This window comes from Mus musculus, chromosome 3, assembly GCF_000001635.26.
Source record: "Mus musculus strain C57BL/6J chromosome 3, GRCm38.p6 C57BL/6J".
NCBI classification, from domain to species: Eukaryota; Metazoa; Chordata; class Mammalia; order Rodentia; family Muridae; genus Mus; species Mus musculus.
In genome coordinates this window covers 129,833,227-129,847,727 of record NC_000069.6, presented here as the reverse complement: position 1 = coordinate 129,847,727, position 14,501 = coordinate 129,833,227, and the positions used below count along the sequence as shown (strand labels likewise).

The following is a 14,501-nucleotide window of genomic DNA, read 5'->3' as shown; positions in this document are numbered from 1 at the left end:
GAACCTGGGGAAGCAGAGGTGGTGAGAGCACAGCGTGATGATGGCTTTGAGACGTGCTGGACAGGGCGAGACAGGATCTGTGTGGGAGAGCGAGCCAGGTTTCATGGGGGAGTGATGGATGATGCTTCCCCGCCTCCAGCACTTCCAAGGACCCGTTTGATATTCGTGTATCAAATTCCATTCATCGCTGGGCGGTGGTGGTGCACACCTTTCGTTCCAGCACTTGGGAGGCACAAGCAGGCGGATCTCTGTGAGTTCAAGGCCAGCCTGGTCTACAGAGTTACCTCTAGGACAGCCAGGGTTACACAGAGAAGCCCTGTCTTGAAAATCAACAACAAAAATTCCTTTGATGGCCAATCTCTCCCTATGAATTTATTCTCCGTGTTTTTGTGTGATGTCTTCTTTTTCATGGATGTGCCATTAAAATAAAATTATTTTCAAAAATAAAGCGATGAGTGACATCACAAAAGATTAATTTTTGAATTATTAAAATGTTTACGTGTTTAAATTTTTAAGATTCAAAATGTATTTCTTTGTATAGCAGTGTGATTATAAAGAAATAAACTCACGTATCTTAGGAACACAGCCTCAAACACTTTAAGCAATGATTAACATAACTTTGTGTGGTGTGACATTTTTCCTGGAAAGACAAAGATATAAACAAGCATCCACTCACCCCAGACAGGGCACCAAGAACAGACCAAAGAGAACATAGCACCAAACTCCAATGCGGTGAGCCACCGAGTTTTACTAGGGGGTTACTTACAGAAGTATGGGTGAGACGTTACTTTCAGAAACAGAAATGACACAAAGAGAGCTATATCACCAGAGTCCCAGCCAGCGTGTGTGATGGGCCACGGAAGCTGGAACACACTGCACAGCCAAAGAACCAAGTAAGTGCTTGTTAAAAAGTCTGTCTGCTGCTGGCTAGCTCTATGATCTTTGGTAAGCTTTTCCCTTCTCATCCTGCTTTGACTAAATAAAAGCAATGTTCTCAGTTACTGAGGATCAAATGGAGGGAAGGCGGGAGTGTGCTAATTATTAAATAGGTAGACAGGTGGGCAGGGAGTTTCTGGGTCAGATAAAACTGGCTTTTTTTTTTTTTCAATTTAGGATTGCTATGGATTATAACCTGGCTGCCAAGAGACTCTTTGGGGAGGCTTTTTACCTCTCTCGAAGGTGACAGACAGAAGGTGGGCTATGCAGCCTTTCTTTTCTATACATTCAAAGGTTCCTACCCCCAGTCTCACCCTGCTGTCATTTAAAATGACCCAACAGGCTAAATGCATTGTGCCAGGTCCATGAAGGACAAATGATCTGGATGGATCTATATCTCCATCCAGACTCCTGGGAAGGGGGAAGGGGGCAAATGTTTGCTCCCTCTCTGGAGAGGTTTTGGCTTTGTTAGCTATGTGTGCTTATGTGCTATATTTACTGGGATGAGTCTTGTGGACTGCAAACTTCTGGGGCTCTAATCCTTAACTTGATGGAGAAACAGACCACAGAAGAGCTAACAGACAAGACACCGAAAGCCCACAGGAGAAGGCATAAATAACAAACATTCCAGGTCTTGTGCAAATAGTGACATAATGACAATTGTGACATGAGGCACATAGCTCTGGTTTTCATTTCCTTCCTTAGCCATGCCTCTTCCTGGGGGCAAGGTGTAGTTTGGTACACTTGGACTCTGGGTTTGGCCATGTGACTTTGGTTAGCCAATGGGAAGTTGACCACCAAATATTAAGAGAGAGGCCCTTACCAGCTGAGCCCATCACGGATCAGCCTGTTCCTGTCCAGTCTACAGATTTGTATACTAAATAAAGTATACATATATTCAGTGGGATGTTGAGGTGACTTAATTACTATGGCATTACCCAACTGCCACAATGATTTCCTTGGAAAACACTAAGGATTAAAAAAAAATTTTAAAGGTGTACTGGCTGGTTTTGTGTGTCAACTTGACCCAAGCTGGAGTTATCACAGAGAAAGGAGCCTTCCTTGAGAAAATGCCTCCATGGGATCCAGCTGTAAGACATTTTCTCAATTAGTGATCAAGTTTGGGAGGACCCATTGTGGGTGGTACTATCCCTGGGCTGGTAACCCATCCTGGGTTCTATAAGAGAGCAAGCTGAGCAACCCAGGGGAAGCAGGCCAGTAAGTAACATCCCTTCATGGCCTCTGCATCAGCTCCTGCCTGCTGAGTCCTGACTTCCTTTGGTGATGAACAGCGATGTGGAAGTGTAAGCTGAATAAATCTTTTCCTCCCCAACTTGCTTCTTGGTCGTGATGTTTTGTGCAGGAATAGAAACTCTAAGACAAAGGTTAAACAAAGGAGGAGGAGGAGGAGGAGGAGGAGGAGGAGGAGCCATAGCAGCAATATAAAGCTTTGTCTCTTTCTAGATGAGTGACTTGGATCCCAAGAGTTTAGATACCAAGAGTAAACATCTGTATCAGAATCCTTCCCAATGGAAGAGTATTTGGACCACGATAATGAAATTCCTCTCATTGTTGTCTTCAATTATCCATTTTATCACTGGCTTGATTGGTCCATTCAGCTTGTACCCCCTTAGGTGAGAGCCCTGCTTCTGATGGAAAGTGATGGGCCAGATACAACCCCACCCCACCCCCAACTTCTTACCTAGCAAATGTTCTGCTTAGATTGAAAAGTAGGATATTTATTAGTTCCTAATAGTGAATTGTTTTGAGTTACATAAGAAATTCAATATGGTCTTTATTGGTTTTGATTGGGATTTTTTTTCTTATTATTTTTAAAAAAAACAAATATCTCTCCTTTCCCAGAATGCGGTTGGAGCTGGTGGGAAGATGGCTGCACATTGTGGACAAGAAGGGAGGGATCCTGCATGCTTATCTCTAATTGCTAAAAAAGAAAAAAAGAAGAAGAAGAAGAAGAAGAAGAAGAAGAAGAAGAAGAAGAAGAAGAAAAAAAGAAAATACTGTTTTGAAATCAACTCTATTATTTTGCCTTGGGGATAAAAACAAATATCATTGCTAGTTAGTTTTTGTAGTTTTCCAGAGGTCAGGGTCAGTGGTATATAAATGATGACATAGTTTACTCTCCAGTCGCCCTGACCACTGTAATTTGCATCTAATGGCGGTATAGCCAGACTCCACAAAGAAGCAATTTAACTTGTTTCCCGGGTCTCACTACTATAAATAATACTGCAGTGAACTTCCTTATTAATGCACGCTTCCCACAAATGCTCCTTCCACCTGGCAGACTTGTTCCTGGACGTGCAATCACAGCTCTAAAGACTGAACAGTGTTAATACTGGAAGGTATTACTCTGTTTTTCTCACCAGAGGTTTTCTCTTCTTCCTTCTTGTGGCTCAAGGTGTGACTTCTCAGCCTTCTGTTCCTGCTGCCGTGCCTGCCACCTAAACTCCTGTTGCCATTCCTCTACTCTACCAGCATGGACTTCTTTCCTTAGGAACTACAAGCCCCAATAAACCCCTTCTTCCATAAATTGCCGTATCATGGAGAGTTGTTTGTTTACTTGTTTGTTTGTTTGTTTGTGAGACAGGGCTTCACTATGTAGTTTTAGCTATCCTGGAACTCACTATGTAGACGGAACTGGCCTTGAACTCACAAAGATCTGCTTGCCTCTGACTCCCAACTGCTGGGATTAAATGTGTACAACACTACACCCAATAGTTATGGTGTTTTATTGCAGCATCAGAAAAGTAGTTAGTACCAGTCTCAAGGCAAAACAGCTTAAACAAACAGATAAATAAGAAAACACAGTGAGGTCCCTACAGAATTCTTAGAATGGTTGAAGCAAATAGCATTGATTCAGGGATAACAGAAACTTTGAAATGATGAAGCTGACTTCCACTTGTTTTCTAATTTGGTTTTCCTCCTTTCTTCCTTCCTTCCTTCCTTCCTTCCTTCCTTTCTTTCTTTCTTTCTTTCTTTCTTTCTTTCTTTCTTTCTTTCTTTCTTTCTTTCTTTCGTTTTCATTTTTGTTTTTTGAGACAGGGTTTCTCTGTGTAGCCCTGGCTGTCGTGGAACTCACTCTGTAGACCAGGCTGGCCTCAAACTCAGAAATCTGCCTGCCTCTGCCTCCCGAGTGCTGGGATTGAAGGCGTGTGCCACCACTGCCCGGCTCTAATATGGTTTCTTTACCTGTGATAAAACATGATCCAAAACAATTTTGGCTTATAGATTACAGTCTACCACCGAGGGAAGTCAAGTCAGGAACTCAAGGCAGGATCCTAGAGAACTGACTCACAGACCACCATGGCAAACAAACACTTCCTACTGCTTGCTCAGCTACCTTTCTATTAACAGCCCAGGCACACTTGCCCAAAGGATGGCACCTCCCACAATGCACTGGGTCCTTTCTCATCAATCATCAATTAAGACAGTGCCCCACAGACCAATTAATCAGAGGCAATTCTTCAACCACGGGTTCCTCTATGTCAAGTTGAAAACCAAGGTTAGCCATAATTGCCCAGAGTATTCCAAATACACAAAATGAATAGCAGGAGGTAGATGGAGCTCTGGGGGAGTACATATTCTCAACTGCAAAATTGCCTATAACACTTGCAGGAGCAAGGGCCAGGTTTAAGAAAGGCAGGAGCATCAAAAGATGAAATTAGCAGGTGCTTGGATTCAAACACCATTGTGTGACCCACCACAGGGAGTAACCAGACCTAAGATAGGAAACTGTCTTAGTCAGGGTTTCTATTCCTGCACAAACATCATGACCAAGATGAAAGTTGGGGAAGAAAGGGTTTATTCAGCTTACACTTCCATGCTGCTGTTCATCACCAAGGAAATCAGGACTGGAACTCAAGCAGGTCAGGAAGCAGGAGCTGATGCAGAGGCCATGGAGGGATGTTACTTACTGTCTTGCTTCCCCTGGCTTGTTCAGCCTGCTCTCTTAACCCAAGACTACCAGCCCAGAGATGGTCCCACCCACAAAGGGCCTTTCCCCCTTGATCACTAATTGAGAAAATGCCTTACAGCTGGATCTCGTGGAGGTATTTCCCTAACTGAAGCGCCTTTCTCTGTGATAACTCCAGCTTGTGTCAAGTTGACACACAAAACCAGCCAGTACAGAAACTCTGCCCCAGTCTCTAAATTGAGTGGGGCACAGTCTATGGAAGCAATCCAATGCACCATTGGCAGCACACGAACTATTAAAGAAAAAGAAAACGGGATGCCCCTACCTACATGGAACTTTTAAACATTTTATTTTAGTTTTAATCATGTGTATATGTCCATGAATACAGGTGCCCGTGGAGGCCACAAAAGAGCATCTGATTCCCTGGAGCTGGAGTTACAGGTGGTTGTACACCACCTGATGTGGGTGCTGGGAACTGAACTCTGGAAGGGCATTAAGCATTCATAGTTTGTGAGCTATGTATCCAGCCCTGCAGAGAATTCTTGAAGAGGATGGGTGTCTTAGTTAAGGTTTTATTGCTGTGAAGGGACACCATGATCAAAACAACTGTTATAAAGGACAACATTTAGCCGGGTCTGGCTTACAGGTTCAAAGGTTTGGTCCATTATCATCATGGTGGGAAACATGGTAATGATCGGTCAGACATGGTGCTAGAAAAGGAGATGGGAGTTCTACGTCTTGATCCAAAGGCAGCAGAAGGGGATTGGGGCTACACTGGGCATCGCTTGAGCATATACAAGACCTCAAAGCCTGCTACAATGACACACTTCTTCCAACAAGGCCACACCTTCTCCAATAAGGCCACACCTCCTGATAGTGCCATTCCCTATGGGACAAGCATTCACATGAGTCTGTGGAGGCCATGCCTATTTAAACCCCCACAGTGGAAAATAAGTAGTTCACCAAATACAGGGGTTCATGTTTGTGATCAAGAATGAGTCCTACAGCGCACGCTGACCCCATTGTTCCCGTCAGAGCTTCTTTCATGGACCCCAGGTGACTAGGATGAGGAGAGACACACTGTAGGATTTTCTCATTGGCATAAGGCCAACTACTCAATTTTGAATATAAGCTTCCCAAACTTTCTGGAAAGACAACGATTCAGAAGAAACCTCAAAAATATTATTTTCTTACTTCTTAGACTGTCAAATGAGAAACACATACTGAAAGAATCATTTCCTGCATATGCTGAATGCACTGTTCAATTGTTGGGATGAGATTTACTGGAATCTATGTCAGAGTGAGCCTGCAGGGTGGACATCTCACCATCATTAGAACAGACTTGTATCCTCTAAGTTGAAACAAACTCAAGAAACCTTTTAAGAGATGAGGTTGGACATCTGGGCAGATGGGAGTCTGGGATGGGGAGAAAGGAAGCCTACATACACATTTACATTTGTCTCACACCAAGATTTCCAAATTTGAGGCCATAGCCACTGAAATAACATACTAAGAAACGTATTAAACGTCTACTGGCTACCTTTCTTGTATATACCTTCAACTGTCCTCTTTGGTCCCACTTAATATCAAATTTTACTAATACAAAAGCCAAGACTTGAGACATTAGTCAGATTGTGGAAGATGCTGACCTAGTGGTGTCAAGCTATAACTCATCATCCAGACTAGAGAATCCAGTTGACCTGTAGTTCTTGATCTCAAAGATGCTTTCCCCCACCCTGTCCATGCAATCATAATGTCATAATGTGAAAAAAAATCACACATACTAAAGAACTTGGATGTAATTGTATTCAGGCAGCCGAATGAGAGGATGAGTTTACTCCAGCCATTCTATTCTAACAGGCCTGCCACCATAGGATGTTCACAGTTGGGAGTGGTCCTATGGAGCAAGAACTTATAAAGATGAGTATCTAGTAGTATCATGTCAAACAAAAATGGTAACAGAAGCCGCTTGATATAGAAGATGGGATTTATAGTCCTGATGAAGACCCTCCATCTGGGTAAGGAGAGCACAAAATATGCTTTTTGGGGGTTCATTCTCAGGAAATCATTGTTGTTGTTGTTGGTGGTGGTGGTGGTGTTCATGGTGCTGGTGGTCCTGGGCATCAAATCCAGGATCCAGCTCATGCTAAACATTTGCTCTAACACCAAACCTACACACCACACCCCATGGGTCAATTTGGAAAGGAAGAGAGTGTTAAACACTTAAGAGGGAGAAATTGAACATGCTAGCAAGCTTCAGATTTGTCAGAAGCTATTCTGGAATCGGTGGTTATTGTCTGTGACAGCGGATATCAAGTTATCTGCCTGTTCAAGGGTACAATCGAGCAAATCAGAAAGCAAAGTCGATAGCCAAGCCTGGGAGGACCTAGGCTCCTCCCCAAAGGACCCTGATCGCCAGTTCTTGCGATTTCACAAATATTAGCTAAGGATGCTCTGACAAAGTGTGGGAAGATTTCTCAGTGGGTAAACTGCTCTCTGTGCAAGCAAGAGTGCCTACCTGATTTTGAAATCTGAGTCCTGGTATGAAAGCCAGACAGGGCAAGAGGCCCTGTCTCAAAATGAGAGTGACTGAAGACCATACATGACGCTTGCCTTCAGTCCTCCCAATATGTTCAAATGGGTGAGTACACACGTATAGACCACACACAGCACACACAAGAACGTTCCAACCAATGGAGGCTTGATTGGAGTTCTCCCTACTCCCAGACTCAAAGGAGGTTGGCTTTCTTAAATAACACAGAAGATGAAGTCCTCATCTATGAACCTGCTATGAAGGATGTGCTAAGTCAAACATACCAGAGCACACAATATGATGCTCCCATGGTAAAGAGTAATATTATAGGACTGTTCAAAAGGTGACTAAGGGATACATAGGCATGTGCCAAAAACAACCCAAGGGGCTCCCCTCAGATAAAAAGGAGCTTGGTCCAGAGGCATCAGAGCTGGAGAATATTGGCAAATTTTAGGCAGACTGACTTAACTACTGGAGGTTTTTTTTTATATACTTGGTAGTATTTGTGGACGCTGTGGTTGGGTAAACCTTTATTCTGTGAATCTGAAAGGGTTTCCGGAACTGTTAAAACCTTACTGAAGTTCAGGCTATGTCAAAGTGGCAGTGGAGGAACCTTCATGGCAAAAATCAAGTTGAGGTGCATTGTGGCTCAGGCTTTCATCAGGAGTTACATACATACTCCTTGGTGACCTCAACCCACTGGCCAGGTAAAAGAGGAGTCATATTCTCCATTTGGATCTAAAGGTCCATTTGTTGAAGCCTTGGTTCCCAGCTTATAGTGTGACAGGAACCTTTTAAATGGGGCCTAGTAAGAGGAAGTGATGTCACAGGAAACAAGTTAATACTTTCAGAAATGTCAGAAGTGCTGTCGATTCCTGTCGTTTCCTTGTCTGGTCTTCATGAAGTGAACGGGTCTCCTCTCCCACACAGTCCTGCCGCGATGCACTGTGTAATCACAGGCCCAAAACAGCAGTTCCTGGCAATGAGGGACTAAGATACCCAACACTTTGATCCAAAATAAAACTTTTCTCCTTATAAGTTGATTAACTTCGACATTGTTTTCCATAATGAAGAAGAGATACTCTTAAAAACACTTCGGTTTGTCTGGAAGCCACTTTGACTCAGGCCCAGGTCTTGACAGTTGTCTTGCTTGCAGAGGGGGCCCACACAGATGGTCCAACTGAGCCCGTATGAAATGGGAGACTTGGAGGGGACTTGAAAGTGACAGACACTGTCGGGCATGCACAGTCACCGAGAACCAGTCTCACTACCATACAGTAAAGCTGCTTCTAGCAGCTGATGTTTCCTCCAGATGGTCTCCTGGACAATGTCTGCCTACAGCCAGGATCTTTATGACATTTAGGAAAAGCAAGCATCTCGATCAGCTCCATTATCCCCGGACTAGACTTATGAAGTGCCCCCAATGGCAAGTTCTTTGGTGGGACTGAAGGCTGTCAAGCCACTGAGCCAAGACATATGAGTTAAATTTATCTTGCAAAAGATATGACTCTACCACATCCCATCCATAGGAACATTACAGAAAAAGGAAACCATGCTTTGGAATACACTAGGGCTGAAATCACCCAAGCTTTGATTGGCTTCAAACTCTAGGTATTGATTTCTCTGAATGAGGGAGTGAATTCCTGATTGATCTCAGCTCACTGTTCAGAATAGTCTACCAAAGCTAAGTACATGATGAATGAATAATGGATGTGATCATCCGTTGGATGATCAACTGGATGTGATCCTATTGCTTAGTCAATGGGGATGGTCTTCTAATACTAACTCACTATCCGAATAGTACCAAGTGGATTCCATGTTTCAAATACTTCCAAATAGTTCTGAGTAGTTTCACCCCTCTAACTCAAGTCTACACCCTGGTCTGGTAGCTCAAAGTCAGTCCTTCCCCCCCCCCCCCCCCCCGAATCTCTAAGCAATGAGAGATGAGAAAGGGCAAGGGCAGCGGGAGGCAGGAGGCCCAACCCCTAGGAGAATCTAGGAGACAACTACAAACCCCAAGCCACTCCAGATTTAAGCCCCACCTACTTTTAGTTATTGGCTGTATTTCGGCCTCTGCCGCGTGGGTTACCATGGTAGCTGTGGGAAGTGGTCGATTATGTATGCACAGACCAAGAGTTTCCTAACCTCCAATCACCTGCTGTGATCCTCAGCTGTGACTAGACCAGAGCCTTTCTCAGAATTAGCAAAGACTAATTCTCCTGTCTCCAGTTGGCTGAAGTGTGAACAAGCTCTCTCTTGCAATCTGCTGTTTCTGTGACCAGCATATCGCATAACAAAGGTGTATATGGATCACTCTAATGGAACAGATTTATTTACCTGGGGGACTAGTCGTACTTAAAATACCTGCTTCTCTGTCTGCCCGAAAGGGGTGCAACGGATCATTCTCACCAAATATCAACTCAAACCCGGAATCATGGCCCAGTGCTAATCTCACTTGTTCTGTAGCCGCTTCCAGGTGATCTCTCCCTGAAGTTATTTGCCATCTGGTATTTTTACCATTTTTGCAAGTATCTGTATAGAAAGATTTTACAACCCCCCCTTTTTTACACTAGTATTTAAATGATAAATATTTAGGGGAAAACTATACTACAGATCTTGATCTTTCTTGGACGAGTGATATGTGACGGCCTCCTGTTGAAAGCAGGGACACAACTCCCCGTCAGCCACATGCTCATCAGGTGAGCCATGTCATCTTGCCGAGAGACACCCCAGACAACGTGTTTTGATGCCCTGATATGGATACAAAATGCCCAGTACTCAGAACAATATTCAGCAAACTCCACATTATATAATTATAATTCATAACTTCATTAAAAATGGGCCTTTATTGAGTGATTTTACTGAGTTATTTGAGCATGATTAACTGGGAGTAGGCTACACTGTGACGGTCAGTTACACTACTCCATTTCCCACTTAACAATACTTTCAGTGTATACTGGGTTCAGCAGACTGTTAGACCACTGCAATTAAATAAGATCTTTATGATCCTAGAATATCTCCCTTGTTTTGCATTTTCAAATGTAATTTACATCTTGCGTGTTATTCTCCCTCTGACCTATTTAATCATCTTTCTACACTTTCCTTAAAAGGGATACGGGAGGAAGAACTGTCTTATCATTTCCCTATCACTGTAGGTCACATGCAGAAAAGCATGACGACTTACTGTTTTAATAGAACAGGAAATTATAGCAAGGAACCAACCAAGTTCTTGTTCAACTCAATGTGGATGCACACGTACAAGCATATCAAAAAAGTATTCCCTTAAGTTCCTTTTACCAGGCTATTAATACGAACGATCTGCTACTGTATATCTGCATTCTTAACAACTGACCTGAGGTAATATGTACGTCTATAAAGTGTCTTTTGAGAAATTTCCTATATTTTTATAGACTTTAAAAATGTCTCATAAAAAGACTTCCCATAAAAATCTCATCACTCACCCTGGAAGAACTCAAGTGGAGAGCCAAGAGAAAGAGACTGAGATGAGCGAGCTTCATGCCGGAGGAGTGCGGGGCCAAGTCTCCACGGAAGACCCTTGTCCATTCCAGCTACGCTCCTGCCATTTAATATTTAACCCCTGAAAAAATATTTAAAAAGGAAAAGCCTCCTAAAGAGCTTTGTACTTTTGAACTGTTAGAGGATTTGGCTAATAGCCAGAGCTTTATCGGAACTGAAAAAAAAAAAAAAAAAAAAAAAAAAAAAAAAAAAAAACCAAACCAAAGCCTTCCCAGTAAATTCCTGAGGCAGGCCACCAATAGAAAGTGTTCACACCAGAGGAGGCAGATTGCTCCATATTGGCCCAGACAATGCCCCAGTTCGAATCTGTTTTCCAAGGAACACAGAAAGTACCATGGAAGGGATTCCCCCCCCCCACCTCCACTTTTGTGTCATTTGGTAAATAAAATTACACTCGTTGGCTTAAGATTGAGGGCAGCTGAAACACTGCCGGTCTGAGTCCTCTAGGGGCAAGACTCCTGTCAGGCATCAGTGCCCATAGAAAAAAAGAGAGAAACCAGGGAGAGCAGAGCAGAGAAATAGGATCTCTACGTGAATTCAACAAAGCCTGCCTGTGGGGCGCTCTGGAGAATGTGATTGGTCAGGTCCTTGCCTCAGAGGAAGGCTGGGCTATTACACCACACCTTGTTCAGTCAGAGAGGCGCTGCCCTTAGGTAGACAAGGTCTCTGTAGCTGACACGAACACGGAGGAGCGCCTGTTATCTGGTGTTTTCTGGCATTCCTCACAGACGGCTGGCAAGATCGTTCATACAGGATGTGTCTGGAAGACTCACCAGTGTCTTCGGTTCACAGTTTGAACTACAAAAGTAGTTCTTCCAAATTTCCCCCAGGTCTCTTCTTCCTGAGAGAAAACTCCCAAGAGGGAGTTATTAGGGGAAACCTCCCTAACTCAGACATTGCCGTTCATGGTGAGGCCACAGTTGATGTTTGGCTACGGTCTCTTCTTCATTAATTCCCTAACGCCTTCCCTCTGAGCTTGACCTCTGTGGCTTCAGTGGCTTTTCTGATGGTATAACCAACCCCACAGTGTCTTCCAGGCATGAGCCGAAGTCCTGCCTTCCATTCTCAGCTCAAAGTTGCTGTTTCTATTTCTTTACTGTCAACACAGTCACTCAACCAGTCATGTGATCACACACATACTCCCTTCAACCCCCACTGTGATTACAGGAGCTCCGGTTCCCCCTGAGTTATCAGAGCCTTTGGCTTTCTTCCTGGTGTCTAGACACAAAGAGACCAGCATGCACCAGGAAACGGCTTAAGTTTTCCTTTGTTAATGGGATGTTGTTGATACTATTATTTTGAGGCAGAGTGCCAGTCTCATAATGTAGCCAGGGCTGGCCTGACCCTTCCTGTGCAGACCAGGATGTCCTCAAACTACAGGGATCCTCTTTGCTCTGTCTCCTGAATACTAAAATTACAGATGTGTGCCACACCACTCCCGGCTCAAGAGCATTCTTAGTGTACCCCTGGTGAAAATGTGGTACCTTTGGGGACCAAGACCTCTATCAAACTCCACAGAATATAGTTGTAGGAACAGGGAGCCTAGAACTCTGAGCTGATCACTGGGAGCAGTGGTCAGTGTAGTCATTCCTGCCTGAATCCCTTGATTGTTCCCAGACCCGTGTATCATTTCTATGAGAGACACGACGCTAAATATGAGGCTGTGGTTAAATGTACACATGAATCCCTAGAGGATAGCAGTAGTCCTCTCGGAGGGCCGTTAACTCTCACGTTGGCTCAGCATTCAGCAAACCCTGCAATGCTATACTATCTTCTGGGGACCATGGTATGCAATACGTGGTATAATACATGGGCACAGGCTAACTTCTGCACCTCTTTTGCTGAGAGTACCCTTGGCAGGTGGGTTGTTACATAGGCTTTCTTGTTGGAAGATACGAATACTCTGAGATCCTTTGAAGCCAAAGGATTATTAGGCCTGGTATTAACGAGGCCTGCAAGCCCAAAAGACACACCAGTATCTCAAATACATCTGCAGGGGTGGAATTTTGTGACATTTGGAATTCTGGGGACTTTTCAGAGGATAAATAAACGTCAGACCCCTGAGAGGTGATGGGTTGTTATTGGGCTATTGGTTGGTGGGTTGCTTGTTGGCTGCTGTTGGTCATAGTTTATTAAGCACTCATGCACAAAGAAGAAACAACAAGAAGAAATTAGATATCCTGATGGTGAAGATCAAACTTGCCCCAAAGAACTCTGTGCCCCTAATCAGCAGGAAGTAGTCTAATGATGATAACATCACCCCCTTTCAGACCCCTGACTTTATTCAGAGATCTCTTTCCTATCCTCTCTATCTTCTTCTCTCACTTACCTACTGTTAGGGAGTTGAAAGGGTAGAAGAAAAGGGGAGGAGATTGGTGGAAGAAAGAAGAACCCACAAAGTAGCCAAAGTCAACAACAAACCATCAAGTAAGAAAATACCCCAAAGGCTTGCAAAAGGCAAATTTGTTAGTAGCATTTTCTTATTTGAGTTTTTCTTCTCTTAGGGGACTCTGGCTTGTGTCATGCAGACAAAAAAACCTAACCAACACAAGAACTGAGGGGACAGTGAATGCACACTGCCCCAGGGAGTACACACTGCCCCAAGGAGTGCACACTGACCCAGGGAATGCACACTGCCCCAGGGAGTGCACACTGCCCCAGGGAGTACACACTGCCCCAAGGAGTGCACACTGCCCCAGGGAATGCACACTGCCCCAGGGAGTGCACACTGCCCCCAGGGAGTGCAAAATGTTTATGATTTTCCTTTCTTCTGAAGATAATTCTAGTTAACTTTTATTACTATGCTTTAAATTATTGCTAAACTAGAATCAAGGTTCTCATTTGTTAAAAAAAATCACTGAACAAGTTTTAAGCCTTCGGTAATAAGTAGAATTTCTTTTTAAAAATTGATTTATTTTCTGGGCGGTGGTGGCTTATGCCTTTAATCTTAGCATTTAGGAGGTTGAGGCAGGCCCATTTCTGAGTTTGAGGCCAGGTTGGTCTACAGAGTGAGTTCCAGGACAGCTTGGGCTATGCAGAGCAACCCTGTATCAGAAAAACAACAACAACAAAAGATTTATTTTTATTTATTTATGTGTAAGTCTGTGTCATGTGTGTTTAGGTGCCCATGGAGTTCAGAAAAGGGCATTGGATCCCCTGGAGCTAGAGTTATTGATGACCATGAACCTCCTGAAGTAGTTACTAGGAGCTCAACTTGCAAAAGCAGCAAGTACACTTACCCACTGAGTCATCTCTCCAGCCAATGAGTAGAACTGGTAAGTTTAGGAACAAATAGAAGAAAGCAAAAAAAAAAAAAAGAGATTTATACATGACTAAAGATAAGTATTAAAAAGAAAATGAAAGAAAGAAACTCATCCCAGTACTTAAGACAGAGATAGAATACAAAGAGTGAAATTTTCATGATGGAATATGAAAAACTAAGAAAGTTTCACTTTCAAAGTTTGATAAACTTGGGTTACAGGCATCCAGGGCAATGCTCAACTTCTGTTTGCATGCTGGAGATTTTAACCTTGACCTTCTTTCTTGTATAGCAAGCATTCTTAT

The 14,501-nt window shown here is 43.5% G+C and overlaps 1 protein-coding gene and 1 long non-coding RNA gene across 6 annotated transcripts in view; one reads left to right on the top strand and one right to left on the bottom strand.

Moving 5' to 3' along the window:
• Cfi (complement component factor i) overlaps positions 1–11,001 on the bottom strand; it is a 38,606-nt gene extending 27,605 nt beyond the window's left edge. For 2 of the 4 annotated variants that reach the window (NM_007686.3, NM_001329552.1), the window contains exon 1: positions 10,862–10,989. In NM_007686.3, the coding sequence (NP_031712.2) occupies positions 10,862–10,918 (57 nt within the window). In that variant the 5' untranslated portion in view covers positions 10,919–10,989. Of the gene's footprint in view, positions 1–10,861 lie in introns of all 4 variants that reach the window. The other 2 variants (XM_006500963.3, XM_006500962.3) reach the window with 2 other exon arrangements.
• Gm36180 lies at positions 526–3,492 on the top strand. Of its 2 annotated transcripts, XR_376068.4 has the most exons (3): positions 526–893; positions 1,114–1,193; positions 2,800–3,492. It is a non-coding gene; the product is annotated as a predicted gene, 36180 (long non-coding RNA). The 2 variants fall into 2 exon arrangements; XR_376067.4 differs by lacking the exon at positions 1,114–1,193 and having other exon boundaries at positions 610–893.
• Positions 11,002–14,501: the final 3,500 nt, after the last annotated feature.